Here is a 22,314-nt window from a genome sequence, read left to right as displayed (position 1 = left end):
GCATAAAAATGTACTGAGCGCGAGAAGCTTGGCTAAAGTGGTGGACATTTTAACTAAGAAGAGAGAGAGAGAGAGAATGTGTGCACGCAAGGAACGAGAGCGAGATAGGGAGAGAGATTTTTTCAAAACAAAATCTGCTAACCGTGGCGGAAGAGTGCGTACTCATCCGCGGGTGGCGACAACACGCTCTCGTTCAGGCTCCTCCCGCCCTTATATTTTCACCCTTCCTTTCTCTGCCTTACCCGTTTTTGTGCGCGACTAATGAATCGGCAAATCGGTTTCGGCGTCGAGTGGTCGCTCGCAGGGGTGGCCCCATGCGATCGCAACAGAGCATTGTTATTACTTACGCCCGCATCGCGCATGTCCGTTGGTTGGCTGCGGATTGCATGAGCTGCAACTAGTCACCCGTGAGAGGGAGAGAAAAAAAAAGTTGTCTCTCATGCGGCGCTGGACTCTTTCGCTTCACTCTACACGCGTGAACTGAACGCGCGCGGAGGGTGTCGTTATCACCAAAAAAATGGCGACAAGAAAAAAAGAGAAGAAATATCACGTGGATGGTCAAAAAAACGGGCTGGGATGGGCATGCCTATAGCGGGAAAACCGGTACAAGTGATGGGTCTTACAGGAATAAAAAAAATTATCATAAAAAATAGGGCTGGGATAATAGCCCGAAAAAAAAAAAAGTCCCGCTTCTAAAGGAAAAAAAAAATATTACGCTAGAAGGCAAAGGAAGATCGAATGCGACAGCGTAGCTGTTTCGTGGTCAGTTTTTTTGTTTTCTCGACTCATTCCACTAACGTTGTTCGGTGGCAGGCACTTTCGAATTGGAGATCGAGTTGCGCTCCAAATGCATAATCTATTGCTTGCTTGAATCCCCGGTGACATTCTTTTTTTTTTCTTTTTTTTTTTACCATGTAACGAACTTTCTGCGCGAACATGAATCTGGGTGGCCGGTATGTGGCGATTAGAGCAAATTAATCAAGAACTCGAGGTTGCATGTTTCGAATGTCGAACACAAAAGTTGGTAAGCGAAAAAAAAAAGCAAGAGAAATTACCGACTCTCTACCCGTCGTTCGCAAGACTTCTGTAGGATAGTATCGAAATCCTGAACGGTTGATCGTGGAGAGCTGCCGTTGACTAATGCATAAAAAAGAGCATCGTGCACGTTAGAACACATGGCAACCACCCATAAGACGGTGCGTAAAGCTTGTATTGTATCTGGATAAAGAAACAAAAGTTATGCACGTGGGATATTTGTTACGGCTATTGCATACTGGAGAAAAGTTAGCGCGCCAAACCGAGCAGTTGCCTCAAGCCTGTCAGGACAAGCGCTTCAAGCTTGTTTTGTTTCCGCGGTTACTTGAAGGGCGACGTCCGATGCGTGCTCTCAAATGGGCGTTTATTCCACCATTACATTTATACAGCAACGTTTAGGAATCATAACCGACCACATGCAGTAAATGACACCTTCTCATATAAGAAATATACTCCAGAGAAAAGTAATACTTCAATGGGCGCAGAACATCCAGTTTTGATCAGATGCATGCTCTGGCTCATGATTTCGAACTAGACAGACATATAAAGCTGCGACAACGCTCGGTGAAACCTTTCTTGTTTGTGTCAAATTCCCCTTTCTGATTTTGTCTCAGGTCGGTGGGCCCACTTCTCCGTTCACGCAGCTTAAGATATGGCGCCCTTGAGAACATAAGGGTACGTGAATGGTAAATTTTGAGATTAACTCGAATGCGAATCGTAATAGTGCCAGAAATGAATCGAATCAAATCAAATATTGAATACTGTTCGAATATTTTTTTAAATTAAGCGCCATATAGAATATGAACATCAAATACTTTAATATAGTTTCTGTCTTAACAATTGCAGGTTATAAAGCATTGTTTATTAAAGATTCAACCCGAGCATTTGGAACTGACAGACAGTTTGTTCGCCTATATCCATCATTCTTTGGAGAGGGGCGAATGATGGCACCTTGGAAGGAAAAGCCTGTCTCCCTGAGCGATCCTCTAGCGTGCTCCACATTCCTTCTCGCTTTTTGTCTCTATACCGTATGTCTGATCAGATGAAATTTGTAACGCTTTAGCTTCAATTTATGTTTGATCGCACACACTAAAGGATTTAAACTACACTCAAAAACAGTTCAAAATATATTCGTATTTACGAATAGCGACTCTTTGATTATGGAAGATCGCATCGAATATAGGGCAATATTCGATTCGTTATTCTAAATTTACGAATATTCGCAAACCCCTATTGAGAAGTGTCTGGAAGTGTGGAGGTGCGTAGGAAACGTCGCACAGGCCGAGTCGGGCTTAAGCCGAACTGCGCAGACGCTTCTCTAGCGGCTTACCTTTAGCAAACACAAGGAGCGAACATCGCATGCTTTGCGAGGGAAAAGCATTTAACCTAGTATAGCTAATTGAAGGCACCCCAACCAGAAACCACCAACACCATTTGCACAAGAATAAAAAAAAAAAAAAAAAAAACAGCTTAAGGCGTGGTCGGGTAAATATGACGGAGGCTGTATCTCACACAAACATAGCGCGGATTTCGTATAATTTTTATCTTCGATGTTTAAGGGATTTTACACTCCTCACACACGTCACCATATAAAAGTAGCGAATGGCGCAGTTCGTCATAAGTTTGCCCTCATTTCGTTCCAGTAACATTATACAGCCAATCCTGAGATGAAATTTGCGCACCGGACGCATTCAATATATGGGCTCGAACTTGCTGAAATGGATCAACATTTTCCAGCTAACCTGTTATTGCAGTAATAGCCTATAGGAGCGTTCTTAAGGCCAGTGGCTGCTCAGTAGTCATGGGGCGGGTTGGCCTTCATGCACATCCAGATGCCGACGCGGAGGGTAATTCAGTGAATATATTAGGCTAATTCAGCGAATACACCGCCAGAAAGGAAATGTTCGAGTTCCCTTCTTTTTATTTCCTAAGTCGATCTGCAGTGCTGTGAGCGCCTCTATGTGTGTGAATTTTTCTTCATCTTTCTGTCTCCCCTTACCCCTTCCCCAGAGCAGGGCAGCAAACTGGATATCTACCTTCCGGTTAACCTGCCTGCCTTTCGCATTTCATTCATCTCTGTAGTCAAGAATTCGACGAAAGTTCGTCTGGTCAGGTAACATGATGAGGAAGAAGATGCGGTCACTGACCAAGTCAAAGTAATACACAGAGACGTTTCGGGACCCGTACGGGTTCCTTGTTCACACTAAGCAGGCAAGAGCCGTAAGTCGCTTTTTATACTAAAATGTGACGTAATGAGCGGGTGTAGCTGGCAGGGAGATTGCCATCTGTCCTGTTGATAGTGTCCTCCGTGGTCTGAATAAACACTGATTCTAATAGTAGTCTTGTGGCCGGATTCTTCTCCTTGGCTATTATAGTGGCGTTATCCCAATTGATGCAGTGACCGTGGTTATCGGCGTGCTCTGCCAGTGCGTTCGACGCTTTCTTGTTGTTGCAGACGTCCCTCCGATGTTCCTTTAATCTTCTGGTGAAGTTGCCAGTTTCGCCGATGTAACTGCAGCTGCAGTCTGCGCATGGTATCTTGTAGACAACACCAGGGTAGCTCTTGCTGTCTAATCGATCTTTCACGTTAACAAGCTGATTTCTCAGTTTGTTGGAGGGCATGTGCGCAACGCGAAGGTCATACCTTGAAAAGATACGGCTTAGAGCTTCGCTGACCCCAGGAACATATGGAACGCCGGCGCGTCTTCGGAACGACTTGCCCTGGGATGGCCTGGGATGGAGGACACGATCTTCATTAGTCTTAATAAATTTCTTTGGGTCATTCATCTCTCTCTCTCTCTCTATGTGAGCGCCATTAAAAGCATTAGATAAAGTGACTTCTCGGTTAATAGAGAGTTTGAGTCTAGCCACATTGCCGTATATATGTATACAAGCGTCAGACTGTGCAGTAATTCCGTCCAGTAAAACGGAGCAGACACGAGGCATTTACATAACGTGCGGTAATACGGTAATACATTTACGTATTACCGTATTACCGCACGTTTGACATAGAGATGTATATAACACGGCTAAAACTGTCTATACTGGCGCGCACGAAATGTGCCAGCACTGCGAGTATCCTATTGCGCATATAAACAACATTGTAGTATTGTCGTGGACCAGCACGCTAGGCACCACAGGTGAATAAAAAGAAAAGTAGAGGACAAAGAAAAGCAGCAATGGGTGGCGTAATATGCATCCGAAACCCCCAAGCTACATATTTACGCTAAACGACAAGTCAGGCACATTAAAATAGCATTCACACATGTCATTTGTATATTTAGAGAGGGTCAAACCGCCCAATTGCTTGCAGAGAGGTGCTTGCAGAGAGAGGACCGCTGATATCGCTCGCTTCCTTCATTTTTGTTCTGGTATATAGCATCACTTAGAGACTACAGACCTCGTTCGATCTCGCGCATAGTTTCTTTATACGGTCTGTGTGACCCTGGCCTCACAGGTTGGCACAGTTCTTTGGCAAAAGTATGCAAGGTCCAACTTGATTTTGTCCCGTCAATGGTGTCAGGGGGCTAATGAGCGCCCCGTCGGCGCGGAAACTTATCCCCCTGGGTTTGTTTGGTGGCGCGTATACGTTTTTCACCCCACGGGCCACTAGTGCATTAAGAAACTTGTACAACATGGCATGGAGCCTCTTGTGGAGCGTACATTTGCTTCCGCAACATGTGTACTACATTCACTCTACACCCTATATATACATAGCAGATTGCCACCCTCTTTTCTTGGTATTCCACGCACAAACAGTGGTTTTCTATTGGAACCCACTACTATGTATATTTCTACATGTACTTGTTCTCTCTCTTGCAGGTCTACTTGGCCGTAGGCTTGGCGATCCGTCGCAACCTCAATGTCTTCCTCAGAGTCTATTCACTCCAGTGGTGCACCAGGCAAGTCTCTACGACCTTCTTGAGGTTTTATTATCGCGAAATGTCTTTGCCTAACATCATTCTAGCAGAGTTGTCGCGGAGTTCAGTTACCAAACCAAGCTTTTTCCTGGTTGACCCTTCTTTTTCTTGAGTTTCCGGAGTATGGAACTAGAAATAAAGGCGTGCATGACGTACGAGTTGCCAGAATTTATCGACTGCATCATATATATAGAAGTCTCGGACGCGAAAAGAAGATGAGTGCGAAGAGAGCGCCAATGAATATCCGTAAGCGAATATCTGAAATTGCAGTCTATGAAAATATCGAAAGAAACGCGGATCACACAACAGGGAATACGAACAAATGATTCTTTTAAACTTTTACTTGAAACTTTGGACACATGCACACCTCCTACCTGTCGTGTATATAGCTTAGTGGCTTGGTTGTTTCGCTGCTAACCTCGAGGTCATGGGTTCGTACGCCAGCCGTGGCGGCGGCATTTCGATGTACTTGAAATGCGTTTTCTTGCCACCATGTACAGCAAACTGATGGCAGAACTGCAGATAAAAGCTACAGGCCATAATTAAATAAATATATTTTGGCATCAGCGCGATACAGCGCACACAATTAACCCAATAACCCCTTACACAAGCAGTAAAATATAGCATGAACAAAAAAGAAACATAAATAGGCAAACTATACCATTTCATATGAAAATAACATTGTTAGTATGTAATAATCAAGATAACGTATACATTTCACGTAGCCTGCGATACTTGCAAGCAAAAATATCAAAGTTGTTAGCATGACAGTTATTAAGAAGCGAAGGCAATGTAAAGCGCAGGCACTGTATGCTAGAATTTGGACGAGCTGTACGTAAAACACAAGGCTCACCATGTCTTGTTGGGTAATTAAGTATATTTTGGCTCTAAGTGTGCCAAACATAAGAGATTATGTAGGTTTCTTTGCGTCTCTATCTAAATTTTACACTTGGCCTATATCTATATCAGTTATGTATACTAATTATTTGGCACCTTTGAAAAAGATCAGTGCTCGGTGAGCCATATGCTGCATTGTAAATGTGACGAACATATGTTTCTTGAATCAGATGAATTCGGCGCAAATTAGAATATGTTGCTGTTTCCATGGATACAAGTTGACAATAATTTAGGTACGAGCAGAACAGTGAATTATACACAAGTAGTTTTACTCATGAAGTTAGCTGATATCTAACACGACCTGCTGTGCTCATAATTTGAGCTATTGTTTTTACTAAATGGTTTATATGGTTCTCCCAGGGCCTTGTAGACGAGAATATAACTCCAAGACACTTAATACTGTCAACAATTTCAAATACTAAGCGTTTTAATAACTATTGCTTTGGTACGGAGGGACTCGTTGATTTTTTTTTTTTTTGCCCTGAATGTTACTATTTTAGGTTTTCCTTCATCAATAGGCATGTAGTACGAGTCCGGCCAACGATGTGGTGATTGCATTGTTTCAATACCCAGAGATACTAATTCCTCAGCATCTGTTCAAAAAAAAAAAAAAAAAAAAAAAAAAACACGTATGCTGGTATTATCTACATCGACAATTTTGTTTTGGAATTCATATACAATGTATTGTGTCGGAAACAATAAAATAAAATAAAATTAAATTAAATATTGTTAAGGCATAAGTTAAATAGTAGAGGCCCTAAAACGCTACCTTACGGTAGCCTAGAAGAAATAGGTTTAACATTAGAACTTGAGTGAGCTATTTGTGCGATTTGTCTTTTATTTATTAGGTAAGATATTAATAGTTATAAATCCTGACCACAAATGCCATATAACTGAATTTTCACAAGCAAGATATATAGTTCACCAGGCCAAGGGTATTTGAAAAGTCAACGAAAACACCAATTACGAAGAACTTCGTTTCGAACTGCTGAGAAATGTTACAGTCTTGTTGCGCCAGTAACGCTTGCTCTGCTGACTTATTTTTTAGTAAACCCATAACCCATACTGATAAGGTGCAAGTATTTTGTGCTGATCAATAAAATTGGAAACCCTTGCGTGCAATTTTTTTTCAAATTTCTTGGAAAAAATTGGCAGAATACACACTGGTCCATAACTTCGTACGTTGTTTCAATATTCCTATTTGTAAACAACAGAGATTCGTCCTAACTTCATTTTTTCTGGGTAAGTTCCAATTGGTATACACGCATTAAAAATATCCGCGAGAACTGCAACAATTATATCAGCTGCATATTTAAAAGGTCTTATCTAGAGTCCTTAAATATCATAGCTATAGGGTTCGTTTTCAAATTTTGGATAACACGTGGCTTCTTGCGACGTCGTAGGTCCTAGAAATATAGTGTTGTGAACAAATTGCGAACGTAATCAATTGAGTCTGGCATGCCACTGGCCGATGGGATACTGCTATGATATTTGTTAAATTCCTCAACCAATTCAATTACAGATAGCCATTTACCATCAATGAGCAAGTTTAATGGTTGGGTGTAAAAACTATCGCGATGTAGTAACGTGTTAAGCCTGGTCCACAGTATGTCGTGGCGACCATGCGGGACATCTAGATATGAAAAATGATACTCAGTTTTTTTGTCAACTTATCGCAATACTGCTTAACCATAATCCAGTCATCCTAGTCATCGGAAAAACGTGTAAAAAGATATTTTTTCGTACAGTTAGTCTCTTATCATCATTCAGTCGAGCAGTTCTGGTGTGACCCACACTTTTCGTGTTCTGCGATTCCTTCTGCGTGTTTTTACCGAAAAATCAGTCCAGTACTGTCATGTGAATGACTCTAAAAAAATGGACTCCAATCCAAGCTGTGAAGGTGGTTGGCTAGCGAAGCTGTGGTATCAAGTGATCCCATAGATCAATGTGACGTAGCCTTGAACGATTGAACAATACATGAAATGATGACAGCAAGACAATTGAAAGCAGTGTGCCAAAACTTTATTTCGTTGAAACGGTATTGATAACTGCTTTGTGATCGCTGTGGTAAGCACTGATGCTTTCCGTTGTTACATTAGAGATATTCTTAGCTAATGTTAAATCTATAGATGACCTGTGCGCAGTGGTTGGCTGACTTTTTGGATTGATGAAGCACATGAGACCAAACTATTCCATCACGAACTGTATAAACCATTTCTTCTCTGGTTTTGAAATGTCCACATTGAAGTCTCCGACAATGATCGCCGGCGTGACGTGATCTATGCGTGACCTTCTTAGAGAGAGAAGGCTCTTTATTGAAAAATCAGAGCGTTTATCCAGCGCATTTACACCTACATGCTACTCTGCAGGGAATTGGACGAAGAAGAAGAAAGGCCCTAGAGGAAGGTGGCGTTCCCAAAGCGCTAGGTAACACAAATGAAATCAGTTGCTGGGCGGTTTCTTCTATTACATATGAAAGTGTAGTGACCTCACTCCCTGCTTCGTATGCTACAGTTGCCGCTTCGCGGCAACTGCAGCTTATGCAACCGTAATCTTTATCGGAAAACGCATGCGGAAAAACGCATTGTTCGAACGTACGCACCTCATCATCTATCATGTGGTTTTGACACTTGTTCTGTGTTTTTATTTTTTATAAACGAATACTGGGGTGTGTCTTCCATGCGTAATTACTCCAATGGAGATAGGCACTTTTCGCTTCAATTCGTGGGATAGTTTTCTGTCGACTGTTCTGTCGACGGAGACGAAGAAATCCCGGGATCCGAGTCATATGCAGCTTTCGCTGTAAAATACATTACAAGCTCCATCAGCCTCAGTTGTTTGGACCCCATTATTCCAACTTACTGCAAGCACTGCTGTACGAAAACTCTCTATCTGTAATCTGTCGGGAACGCAATTCTTTTTTTTTCTTGTCCTAAGCCCAGCCTTCTCAGCAGAAAGGAACACAGAAAGATGTTCACGAACACTGTCCGATAAAAATGCCACTTTTATGTTTCATGATACTAAATTAGTTATAAAAAAGTCTATAGATATTCACTTTCAGTAGTTATTCTAGTTGATTCAGTACTTACATTATAAAATCCGTTAGATGTAATAACAGTGCTAAAATTTCTGGTTACGTTAGAACTACCACTCACATTCTACATTGAAATATCCACCAACAATTAACACATGTTCATTCTCTTCAACAAACGCAAGGATGAAAAATTCAAAAACTCGGCAACATTTCCTGATGGGGAGCGGTAGCATACAGAGAGCACTGTCTTATTAGATAACAAGGTGAGCATATCAAAATTGGATGCAATGACACAGTATTGTCCAGGTAATTCACATTGTATGCTGTTTAATACCGACAATTCAACACGACCTACATTACTACTTGAGCGATTCACGTATAGTTTGTTACATACTGCGGTAGCCTAAACACGTCTTGATTAGTAGTGCACCATGTTTCCGTTAACATTATAACTGAAAATAAAAACGACATTTCAGTGAACATTTCTTCCAAACAAAATACTTTATTTTTAACGGCTCAGTATTTGTACGTTTAGGCAGTATTTTCTGGCTTTGAAGGCAGCCTGTGAACAGAGGCCACATCATTTCCAGTAATGCTGTGGACTTCCAATTTGTCGGCAACGGCACTCAACAAAACGATAAGGTCTTCACCTTCAACCTTTGCAACCCCGTGAACTCCTAGGTTCATCCGCCTTCTTCTAAAATCAATACTCATGCAAGTCCTGTTGCAATTGAGCTCGTACTACATCGTTAGCATCATGCTTCTGCTCCAGTAAACAAACTTTCTTCTTCAGATCTTTGATTACACCGTCTTGTCGATCTATTGTCATTTCAATATCATGAAAATTTCGTGACATATACTGCACAGCCTGCTCCATGCTTTCTGTTCCATATTTAAGTACATGTTAAAGAAACCCAGGTGGTCAAAATTAATCCGGAGTCCCCGTCTACGGCGCGCCTCAGAAACATATCGTGATTTTCTCACGTAAAACCCTAGCATCAAATTGTAGTGTTTTAATACGCGCACCCTCATCTTGTTGCAAAGCCACATATATAAGCTCCTCACTTTTTCCTCCCAAGTGCAGGGAAACGTGGGACGGCTCCGTGGGCTTTTGATCGCTGACCGCAAAGGACCAACAGTTCAACGGCGTTTCGCTTATCCCCACGGCAAACGTCATGCACGGACTGCTCGTTTCGGAGCCACGTGTTACACAGACCAAGAATATATATATATATATATATATATATATATATATATATATACACACCAAGTAACACCAATACGGTATATAGCAGCAACCCCCCCTCCCCCTCCCCCACTCTGCCTAGAAAGAAAAAAGACAAGAAAGAACCCACGTTGCGTAGCTGCTTCAGCCTCTAGCACGAGGAACGCTATCCATTCGGCCGCGCGCGAAAGCGTGGCCAACTTGGCTCGGTGGGCGCGAAAATGCGAATCCGTCACGCGCACACGATCCCGCGAACGAAAGCAGCGCTGCCGCTGCGGTCACACCGTGCATACATGCACCGTGTACACGCGCAGGTCGGGACTGGCGTGGTGCGCACACGAGTAAATCCATGCCTTGTTTGTACGCACAACGCCCACGCATTCATATGGAGTCGCGGTTTTGTGTGTGTGTGCCCACGAAAAGCGCCTTTCAGATATTCACGAGGAGAGAGAGAAAAAAAAAAACATAAAAGATCCTGACAGAGAAACCTGGGCGTACGTCACATGCTTCCTGTAACACGTATGCGCATGTGACTCCGTATATGCAGTTATTGCCTTTCCTGCTGCATGTTATATACGTCGACAATAGTATATGAGGTTTTGTGTTATATTCTGTGAGGGCACGTTTCGAATACAGCGCAAGATACGTGACTTCAGAATAATGTCGTGTGCCTTTCTCTTTTAGTCTTGTGCTGTTTGCCAGACTACAGCAAACGTGTACACCTACTAGGTTGCTCTGATATACAGGTTACATTACACCATGCGCATCCTAAAGCTCGCCAGCGTGCACCAAGCAGTGCTTGCTTAGTATACACTTAATGACTTTCATAGCTATACTTTATACCACAAGCAGCTATTCCAGGCAGTCTGGCTTAAAATGAGAGCAACTGTTTGAATGACATGAAGAGGGAGAGAGTGCAGCGTCGTTGTTCGTACATATACTTGCATTCGAGCATGCGTATGATGATCTTGTTAGCGTGTCACATCAGGATTTCCTGCCTCGCTTTCCTTGTCGCTGAGGGCCTTCATGTATGCACTCAGTTCACGGCAGCGCTGCAGCTGTGTCCACCATCTGAGCAAGTAAGCGGCACGAAAGGAAACTTGCTCGGAGGCGCGATTACATTGCGCTTCGTTATGCTTCCAATTTGCTGCAAAAGCGCGGATGGCTAATGCAGCTCGCACGGCGTTTATCTGCACTGAGTAGAACTATAATTCATGCGTCATATATACGTTTCGCGCGAGTTACCATTGTTGTGGTTGCGACGTAATTTTGAAAGCTCACGCGAGAGAGTGAGAGATTTTTCCTTCCTCCCAATGTTTGTATAGCCAATAATGTGAGTGTGGTTTCCGCTGGCGCATGGTTCAAATGTCCGTATGAAAAAAAAAAATTACGACATGAATGACCTTATAGACTAAGAAGAAATGTAATTACGCTGTAAATACAACGACACACCGGAGAACACACAAAGTATCTTCCTACAATCTTGAATTTCTTTCAATGGAGTCTTCAGCACCTTAATATAAAATTGAGCGCCTTTGATGCCTTTATATGCAGCCATTGGTATGTTGTATAGTGGTGTACTATGCTGACAGAGGTGCATCGATAGTCTATACTGCGGTAGACACGTACTGTACATGCTACATCATGTGCAGACAGAATCAGTAGATCGTAACGTCGTTAGTACACAGCAAATAAGCAGCGTCAGTAGATAAAGATCTGAAAAAGCTGGTAGATGGCTGATGCATGCAGCATATTTATGTTCACTGCAGCATGAAGGCCTCTCCCAGCGATCTCCAATAGCCCGGTCTTGTACCATCTGACACCATGTTATGCCTGCAAATTTCCTAATTTCATCACACCACTCCTATGCCGTTCCCGACTTCACTTTCCTTCTCTTGGCAGCCATTCTGTAACTGTAATGGACCACCGGTTATTCGCCTCATACGGATTACATGGCCTAGCTACCAAAGTATATTTACTCATCTATACTCCTTTTCGCTCTCTAATCCATACCGCTGTCTTACTGTCTCCTAACGTCACGCCTATCACGTGCTATCAGTTGATCATGAATACATGGTTCAGCGTTTCCGCTTTTTGTTTTCCCAGAATTCAAGGGGAAGGGGGTTAGGTAGTTTTTTTTTGTGTGTGGTTTTCATTTACACCCTAAAATTGTGTTTCTTTCGGTGACTACATTTTTCCAGATGAACTTCCACTGACTTCTTCTGCGGTTAACTTTTCGTCTCAAGCTTAACTATTGACTTCAATGGATATTGTCCGCTGATTTTGTGAATGCTGAACGGTGCTCTATGACTGCATATGCTGCCCTTCAACACTGTAGTTGCATCCAGCACATATATAATAAGAAAGATTTCGCGAGGCAGTCGCGGAAGTGCACAACGTCATCCGGCGATGTAACTATTAAGAAATTAAAAGTGAGTCCATTTGATATTTGAACACACAGAATCAGACTGTGTATTTGTAAAATTAGGCGGGTGAACAGCTCCAACGAATAACACAGCAAAAGAAAATTATAAATGGCGAGAGGTACATCTAAAAACCACCCCGCTTATGCCATCAGTGAACTTGCCAAGTTCATCCACCACAGTGGCTGCAGCGTAAGACTGCAAGGACCCGCGCTAGGGTCCCCCGACCTCGCTGCGAACCCCTCACACCTCCCTGCTTATCGTTTTCGTCCCACCGGCTGGCAAAATTGACCCAAATAGAATATAATAATGATAATTAATAGGAAACGCGCAGATCCAATGCAATGTTGGCATTTAAATGACACGAATCTATTCGCCAGGTGGCAGCAGTAGTAGATGTCACGAGCACATCCTTGTCGCCTCTATATAGCTGTCAGCTGTCTGCCACAAGAGGACGAAAGCGCTCCATATGATGCGTGTTGCTGCAAGAACGTTGATTAGATATGTGTGGACAGAAAAGTATGCGACGCGTATCTTAATACACTGAAGGCTTAGGACAACTTGGGTCGCAGTGGCACGCCCATTCTGGGACATGGGCCAACAATGGGTATACATGTCCTGTGGCACATGCATATATCTATTCAACCATGTTATATATATATATATATATAATATATATATATATATATATATATATATATATATATATATATATATAGAGAGAGAGAGAGAGACCAGAAAGCATCCAGTTGTCTATTCGGGCACATACGCAGTGGCTCATGCTCGTTATATATTATATCCACAAATATATATCCGGCGAAAAAACGATGACGAACGGCAGGACGCACGGAGGTGGTAAGGAAAGCTTTCGTTTGGACTTTTCTGTATGTAAAAAAAAAAGAAAGAAAAACGAAGCACAGAAAACTTTAATAAAAGGAGTATCTTGAGAACAACATATCCGATTCCTATTGAAATGCTTCTTGAAAAACATTTAAAATATTTTCTGTAGTTTCGACGAGTTTAAAGCAGTAAAGTTTTTTGGCCATCGGGTTGATGTGTGACTTCGGCCTCGCCCGGCTCATCGCAATCAAGTGTGTGTGTATAGACGCGCAGCTGCACATCGATGGCCGTCTCACATTTGCTTTCGCTGACCCTTTTCGGCTAAAACCAAATTCCGAAAAAAAATTGCTTACTTTTTTTCGGTTTAAACCGAAAGCGCTGTATTCTGTAATCACAGTTTTGTTAGTTCACGCATGACCATCGGAGAGGGACAGACAGACAGACAAAGAACTTTATTGGTGGTCCTGAGGAACCGCTTTAGGGTACCTCCCTTTTCAGGGAGTCCCCGTAGTCATATCGGAGAGGGAGAAAGTTCATGTGAATGTCGATGGATAATCATGGAATGATTGGACACCCTTATAACGCTTCAACTCATGATGTAACATGGATATCTGTGAGTCTTTGTTCTTTAATTTAGGTAGTCAGTTTACCAATTTGAATGAACTTGGTTCAATTGAAAATGGAAAGTTATGATTATTTGAAGATTTTTAACTTAAGCTTGCGAATACTTCTTGCGAAAAATTTATGACGATCGGACTACTTAAGGAAAATTGATGCCTTACTTTAGAACCCTACTTGCGCCACGAAAATAGGTATCACGATTACGTATAAGCTGCATCTATTAGAGCCGTTCTATAGAGCAATCACAATTTATACGTTATATTCGACTCTAGAAGGTACCGTTACTTTGTGAGCAGGCCTGTTGCAAATTTTACGTCATGGAGCGCAAGGTGTTCTTGCAAGCCGTTAACTGAAACGTTAATATTTACCGCCTTCAACGTGTCACGCGCAGGTTGCATAACTGTGTTCATTATTTTGTTGAACATTATGAAAAATGCGAAGTCGGCCGGGGCATACATTTTTTAGCAGTTTATTTATTTATTTGGTTAGTTTCGGCCATTTGGGACACGTGCAGTCGTGTCATCACAAGCGGCATGCATGTGCAGTGTGCCGTAAGTCTCCATCCATAATTGCTTCTTGCGCGCAGTGCAAAATGGTTTTTAAAAACAATTCTGGGGTTTTACGTGCCAAAACTACGATCTGATTATGAGGCACGCCGTATAGTGGGGGACTCCGGAATAATTTGGACTACCTGGGTTTCTTTAACGCGCACTATAAATCTAAGTACACGGGTGTTTTCGCATTTCGCCCCCATCAAAATGCGGCCGCCGTGGCCGAGATTCGACCTTGCGACCTCGTGCCCAACACCATATATTCACTAAGCAACCACGGCGGGTGCAAAATGTTCCCTTGTCACAAAGTAGGATAGAGAAAACATGCAGGTGTTTAATAATAAAAAAAAGGGTGTATAGGGTTTACGGTGCCGCCTTCGTGAACATTTTGGGGCACAGGGCCGGGATGGGCTAATGGTTGGGAAAGGGCAAGCTGAAGTTTCAGGTACGCATACTTGGACGAACAGTCGACGAGGGCCTGGAACTGTTCCTTCAAATTAAATTCAAATATTCAAATTATATTTAATTAAATTGCGTACTATTAATTTTACGGCATGTAATGTAAGGATTGAATTAATTTTTGGATGGCGGCGGCGCATCACCCATGTTGCCAGCATCTAAGTCGCGAACTTATACGCGCACATCTTTGGTCAAAGCAGCGCTCACCAAACAATGCACAGAACAAAACCTCTGTTCATGCTCGATCATCAACTAAACTATAGCCCGAATGTCGATCATGTTAATATTAAAAAAGAAATGAAAGAAATAAAGAAACATCCGGCTGCATCTAACGCGGTCAAAACGGGTCCGTTGTGCTGACAGTGCTTTCAGTATGGGTGTGCGCTACCGATACGATTTGAAAAAAATTCCTTCGTTCAGGCTCTGTGCTATAGATAGCTCTCAGAGGAAAGCCGTTCAAATATCAGCAAGGACATGCCACAAAGACAATAAGGAGCGAGAAATTTTGTCATTCTGTATCGGCAACCAACGCTATTATCTAGAGCCTCCACTAAACAATAGTGATTGCATTGCCTTGTTTGACTCCACGCTCAATATTTGTCATATCGGGATACATTATTGCCGGCTGCGGCTGCCTGAATATCAGTATCTCTGCAGTGCATAATAGTGTATGCACTCCGGAAAGTTGGCAAGCAGATAAAGCCGCGACCCACCGAAGCAAAGAATGTCGCAGATTTAACAGAAAGCTTATTGAAAGTTCGAGTGAGACAGAGCTGTCTGTCGGTGACATTAATCAGTTGTCTCGTTATTACATTTTTTTTTCCATGGCAAAAATAACGCGAGCCTTTTCGACCAAAACCGGTAGTTACGTGCAAAGGTAGTTTGCCTTCATTCTTCTTCGAAAACTCTGCCGTTCATTTTTCTCGATCCCGATATCCTCGCTTGAAAGCACCATTTCGCGCCTGACTCAATTGTCTGAGTTATGAAGTTGATATATGGTCGCTGAAAACGAAACGAAAAATGAAGTGAATTGACAGAGCAAGAACGCACCTGCAAAAGAACGTTTTCAAATTTTCAACTTTTTTATTATTCATTCCGCGCTGGACACCGCGCGGTCCCCGCACACAGCTGCTATCGTGCTGCGCGCAATCACTCGGCGGCCCCTTACTGTTTCGAGAAACTGCCGCCGCCGCCACCGCTCTCGTGTTAGCGCGGCTTTCGGAATGCGACGCCGGTTTACTGACCGGCCGAGATGAGCGCGCGGCGAGATCAGAGAAGAGCAAGAAGACGCCTAAGCCAAAGCGCACACCTCAGGAAACAGCCGCCAATCCGCACGGACAAGCCCTGGCTCCGCACTCCGGCGTGCTCCGGTCGTTGACAAGGGTAGACACGCCTTGCGCGATGGTCACGCCCTTTTTGCTTCTTCCGAGTCCTCTCATTGGCCGGGCGCTAAATCAACAAACCCCTCCTCAGACATTAAAGGCGCCGTTGTGTGACGTCACGGTAGGGCGGCCGACGAGCGCGTTCGGGGCGGAGACTGGCGAAAGCTCCGCCCGTCGGCTCACCTCCGCTCGCCTACACTTGGCCGGAGCGGCGTGGCCGGTTCGGGAAAACAGCTCGCTCAGTCGTCGTGAGGTGCACGCAACGGGAGAGACCGGTCGGCGGCGCTGGGCAAACGCGTTCTTACGCCGGACTCCGCAACAGGGTCCCCGACACGACTCCAACCACCACGGCTGTGACTCCCAAGCAACGCGGCAGCAGCGCTGGCGCTTCGGCAACCATGCCGAGGCCCGGCCGGTCGACGTACGGAGACCAGAAGCCGCCCTACTCGTACATCTCGCTCACCTTCATGGCCATCCAGAGCTCGCAGGAGAAGATGCTCACGCTTAGCGACATCTACAAGTTCATCATGGACCGCTTCCCCTACTACCGCAAGAACACGCAGCGGTGGCAGAACTCGCTCAGGCACAACCTCTCTTTCAACGACTGCTTCATCAAGATCCCGCGCAGGCCCGACCGGCCGGGCAAGGGCAGTTACTGGGCGCTGCACCCGGCCTGTGGAGACATGTTCGAGAATGGTTCGTTCCTGCGGCGACGCAAGCGCTTCAAGCTGCCACGCCAGATCAAGGACGCCACGGCTGTGGCGCTGGCCGAGCTGAAACACTACGAGACCGTCTCGCAAAACGCCATCCAGGAACAGGCCAAGATGCGCCTCACCGCCCTGGCGGCGGCACCGAGTCACCTGCAGGGACACCACGCCGACGCTCTGAGGCACGGGACCGTGCTGCCCAACTACGCCAAACAGTCGTTCTCCATCGAGAACATCATCGCGCCCGACGGCAAGAACTTCAGCGGCGTGCTGCCACCGAGTCCCCCGTACACGACGTCGCCGCACGCACCGCCCCACTTGAGGTCCCTTCCACCGTTCCCGTGCTCTCTGCCTTACGCGACCCAGGCGTCCTGGCACTCGACGTATTCCAGCCTCGTGGCAGCCGCGGCCGCCGGCCGGCAAGACCTCAACGGCTTTCTGTGCGGCGCGAAGGTGCCGCCCGGTCACTACCCCCTCGCCGGCGTCGTGCCTGTGCCGCCAGGCGCCGGGATGCCGTTTTCGCTACCGTCGCTGCCCCTCAAGCCGCCGGCTCTTTTGCCGGCGTTCCAGTTCCCAGGACTCACAGCTGAGCAGTCTCTCTTGACAGCACAGATGACATCACAGATGACGTCGGCAGCAGTGACAACCACCAGGGTGCCACCGCCCCCCAGACCGGACTCGGCGTCTAGTGATATATCTTGCAGGTCGCTAGATGTGGTGTCGGACGAAGTGGCGAACGACCCCTGTTAGTGACGTTTCACCCCTTCCTAAGAACTCTGGTTCGAGCGCCACACTCCGCCGGCGTGGCACACAGACATTATTTATAAGGCGTGAGACGACTACCGTTGCGACGTGTGCAGCACCAGGTGTCGTGGATGTGTGAATGTGTGTGTCTGTGCTAGGTGTGCGTGTAAATATTTTCCCCTGGTGTCTCGACACGAGCACTGGGTGCTTTGTATAAATGTACAGATGACTGAATGAAGCGAACGTTGGACGAATCGAGAAGCAATGAAGAATGCAGAGGCGAGCGGAGAGTTGCCGCGAGCCTGCAACTCTTCAATATAGTTCCTTATTTCTGATAATTCTCAAGAAGCCAAGGCGTTTGAAGTGGGCTTTACTTTGAAGAAATGGGAAAGAGCTTTGTCAAGGTGACAAATCATGGCGAAGACTTCACACCGCCGGCACGTCTTGGAAACAACATGACCCACCTCACCTGGCAGCATCCTTCTCAGCACTCCAAACAGACAGATCTTCAACGTGTGTTGCATGTTCTCAACGAGCACCACCTCCACCAAAAAGCATCCTCCCATCGACATAATTCTTCAGCAAAACCACGTGGAGCTCTGTTCAGCATAAACCAGCCGACAGGTCCCCTACTAGAACAGCACGCTTCCGGAAGACGCAAGGAAGAACGGTAGGCAACCGATTTTCAACAAAGACGGTATCTTTCCTCTCGAAACTCAAACAGCTCCTTTCTTTCGCCCACCGAAAACGATCGAGCTCGGCCCTCGCGAGAACGAAAGCACCGTAGACACAATGCACTCTTTCATTCTCGGCTCTCGTTTACGGACACGCGACGCCCCAAGGCAAGCACGCATGGCGGCAAGCAGTTCTTCAAAACGGCCACTGTAACGGCCACTGTTCGACAAATACATCGCTCTCTCTCTCTCTTGGGAAACTCATCGGCCCTCTCAGACAGCGTGGTGCCTTCCTGCTTCAAGAAAGTCAACCGGCCGACACGCGAGAAAAAGGAAAGGCGAAGAAGAAGGACTTCTCTCGCGAGATGATCCTCCCAGCTGCACGTGCATGTCCCCGAGCGAACGGTGTGCAAACGCCACAGGAGACACAGTGCCTCGGTTTTTCCATCGAAGTGCCGCCAACCCCACCAGGGCACAACGAACGTATTCGCTCACCGCGGACGCTCCCTCCCACCGAGTAGCGTCGTCTCCTTTCTGCAGGTGCGTGCCCATCGTTTTCCTTCTTCTCAAAGAAAAATTGAAAGAAAGCCTCGGTGCCCTAAAAGTCAAGAGAAGAACAAGCCCCGAACCGGGCACTGCGTGTGTGTCATCCAGCCGCGACAATAGAAGAGAAAGGCGCGAAGATACAAGCACGCTAGAGAGAGAGAGCGAGAGAGAGAGAAGCCATGCACGCTGCGGGCGGCGCTTGACACCCCCGCCGTTCCGTTCTTATCCTCCTCCGTTTGCTCCTGGCCGGAATGTGGACTTTCTCGCCGTTTTAAAAGAAGGTGCATGCACCTATGCGCATAGTACACCTCTCTACACGCGCTGTCTGTCCTCGTCACCAGCCGGTATGGTGACACCGCAACCACCCCCTCCAGAATCTGAAGAATCGCGAACTACCCGCTGAGAGATACTGTGCTGCATGCAGTGTGCGCGCACCGCAGGAAGAACACAAGGGACACATTTCTTTCGTTTCCGTTCCCGCACAGCACACAACTGAGATGAGAACCAAGAAAAAGAAGTATATGCTGTATAGAATAGCGATGCCTTCCCCAGTTCTAGCACATTGGAAAGTGCATGCGCATATATACACATTGTGCCCCTCTAAATTTAGGCGCTGCTTTCTTTCTCTTCGCGCATTCTGTCAGGTCTCGATCACCTAGTATGCTTCAAAAGCGGCTGCTGTTAAAAACAGCCCGTGATGTCATTGTCGCGAGCGTCTTACCTAAATGTTTTAAGGAGAGCTACGAACACGCCTTACAGTGCAGTTGTCTCTTGTTAAGAACCGAATCCCGGTGGTTCAAATGTCGACATAGGGTCGCCTTGATCTCGTACTTGTGCTCTACACCATATTTCAGCATTGTGTTACTGGTAAAACTTGTAACATTCACACTTTGCAACTTGCTTTCTTTAAAATGAGGCATCTGTCACCATATATGGACAATCAAAAAAAGGGAACCACCATGCAACTTTTTTTTTTTTACCATGCAACTCGCAGCCTGGAAACTACTCTGATTCCATAAATTTGCCTCGCCAGGTCACATTTCTTTTACCATTGGTTTCAGCGTAATCATGAACTCAAACGATTTGTACCTGCCGAAACACTGTTATACCATGCACTCAAGGACATTCATATTGTTGTCGTATAGGCACGTAGTAAGCTTTCTAACATGTATTGTCTGTATTATTGACATGAAAGTTCTAGCCACATCATTAGCAAAAGTTGCAAGACCACACAAAAAAGATTACCTTCAAGTGCATGCAGTGTACGTCGATGTTCTCTTTATTGTGTTGTGAGGCTGAGCGTGAAGTGACGATCGTACAGCGTATCAAATTTAATGGCTCTATACACATGACCCCACCCAAGCAGATTGATCATGCATAATACATACAGCATCTGAGTCACACAGCAGCTTTTGAATCGGGGCGCACATGGTCACTATGACTGAATGCACACAATGCATCACAAATGGAAGCCGTCCTAACATCGTTTCTTTGCTCTTTGATAACTGCATTATCGCCGCTATTTGTTCGTTCCTTTGCAATCTTTATCCCTTGTTAACTCACTGGAGTCGCACTGATTAACGGAGTCGAAAAACACGCATGTGCTTTCAGCGGAGACCTAAAGATAAACAACTCGATGTAGCTTGTCTTATCACTGCCTTGCAAACGTGCAAACACGTTCCTGTTTCAGCGGGAAGATTTTTTGCAACGCATCACACATGGAAGGTATTCCGTATATTTGACTTCGAATCACTTGTGATAGACTCATATTGCTTGCTATAAATGAAAGCTGCTTGATCACCGGAAAGACTACTTTTTGTCTGGTCTTAAAAAACACAAATGTCTAGACAACTCACACGAACGACGCATAAGGAAGAGCACAGCGTATACGCTCACTTTTTAGCAAAAAAATGGTTCAACACGCTTGTGGTCGCTAGGTCACACCAAAGCAAACTGCATGAAAACGCCGACAACTTCGATGGTATTATCAGTGCATCCGTTGCTTCGTGAAAAGAATTTATCAGTGAGCGAACTTCCGTTATCTCCTTTCTGTTCAGTGTGATATCTGTGTTTGTTGTCTAACACGAGCACGTATAAACAGACGCGCTATATTGCATATGCAGTGCAAGACTGTGGTGGGCATCGCTAGTCAATTGGATTTAGCAACACACGATGGAGTACACTGAGAAATGGGCACGCTTTGAGCTGTTGATGTTGTCATGTTTATACCCTGTAGAAAAGTTTGTAAAATCGAAATAAAACAAGGTTCACGTGTCCATGAACGTTGCTTGAGAAACAATGCTGCTGTCTGTCTTTTGTGTGCGCATTTCATCACGCTCGCAGTGTGCGCAGCACATGTGGAATGCGCGTAAGGTGTCCCAGTGAACATTATCCAAGCCGCTAAAAGAAAATGAAGAAAACAACACGGTGCAAACTACAATAATAAAACCCGCGGTGTTAGCTAGTTCTTCACATGTCTGACACCGTAAAAATTATAACCGTATACTGTACCGTGCCTTTTATTTCTTTTTCTTTCTTATAACAGCTTGGCTAAGGTTAGCTGGGACACAACAGTATAATACCCTTAGACATTTTGTGCAGACCCAACGAAAGTCTTTTGAAATTTAGCGACCTGCATGTCGCCAAGGTGAGCTACAAATTCTTCTGTACAAGTTGCGATGAACAAGAGATATCAAAGTGGAGTCATTCTAGAAGTTAACATTCCATTAAAGAATGCATTAGGAACAGCATGCTAAGTATTGTAAAAGTGAAATCATAAACTGTCCTAGAAAACATAACAGGAACATGGATGAACAGGAATTAAATAAATTATGCATAGCAAATCTTCCCGAGAACTTCAATCGACAAAGATAACAGCCATTATACCGCCTATGCTGCATTCACTAAATGCACACTTTCTACTGCGCTTAACGCGAACACATATTGTATACGACTATTACGGAAATTATTCAGCAAACCTATAACATATATATAAAAGTTTCAAAAGGTGCGTGTTGATGCCTTTGGAAGCGATATATGCATTTTGCAGTGGCGAGGTTTAGGTTTCAATCGCCAGAAATGCGAGTTCATGTCAAGCGTAGCGAAGCTACATTGAGCAGTGGGATATGCCTGTGGATAAATATATAAAATTCCTCAGTAAAGGATCCTGCGAATGGCGCACCAGTGCATGATGCTAATGTCCTCGGCGCGCATCAAAACTCGTACATAAAAACTCAGCCGTCCACTGTAAATGCCT

The 22,314-nt window shown here is 44.9% G+C and overlaps 1 protein-coding gene across 1 annotated transcript; it reads left to right on the top strand.

The window, feature by feature from the left end:
- The first annotated feature begins 16,647 nt into the window (after positions 1 to 16,647).
- Positions 16,648 to 21,416, top strand: LOC119442366 (forkhead box protein B1). The gene has a single exon (XM_037707221.2). The coding sequence runs from the start codon at positions 16,786 to 16,788 to the stop codon at positions 17,842 to 17,844; it is 1,059 nt and encodes a 352-aa protein (XP_037563149.1). The 5' UTR covers positions 16,648 to 16,785; the 3' UTR covers positions 17,845 to 21,416.
- The last annotated feature ends 898 nt before the right edge of the window (positions 21,417 to 22,314 follow it).

The sequence above is a fragment of the Dermacentor silvarum genome, chromosome 2, assembly GCF_013339745.2.
Source record: "Dermacentor silvarum isolate Dsil-2018 chromosome 2, BIME_Dsil_1.4, whole genome shotgun sequence".
In the NCBI taxonomy this organism is placed as follows: Eukaryota; Metazoa; Arthropoda; class Arachnida; order Ixodida; family Ixodidae; genus Dermacentor; species Dermacentor silvarum.
This window is presented reverse-complemented; position numbering and strand designations above follow the sequence as displayed.

What these genes read in the sequence shown, in the direction of transcription:
- LOC119442366 (XM_037707221.2), top strand. Translation starts at nt 16,786, where the DNA reads ATGCCGAGGCCCGGCCGGTCGACGTACGGAGACCAGAAGCCGCCCTAC.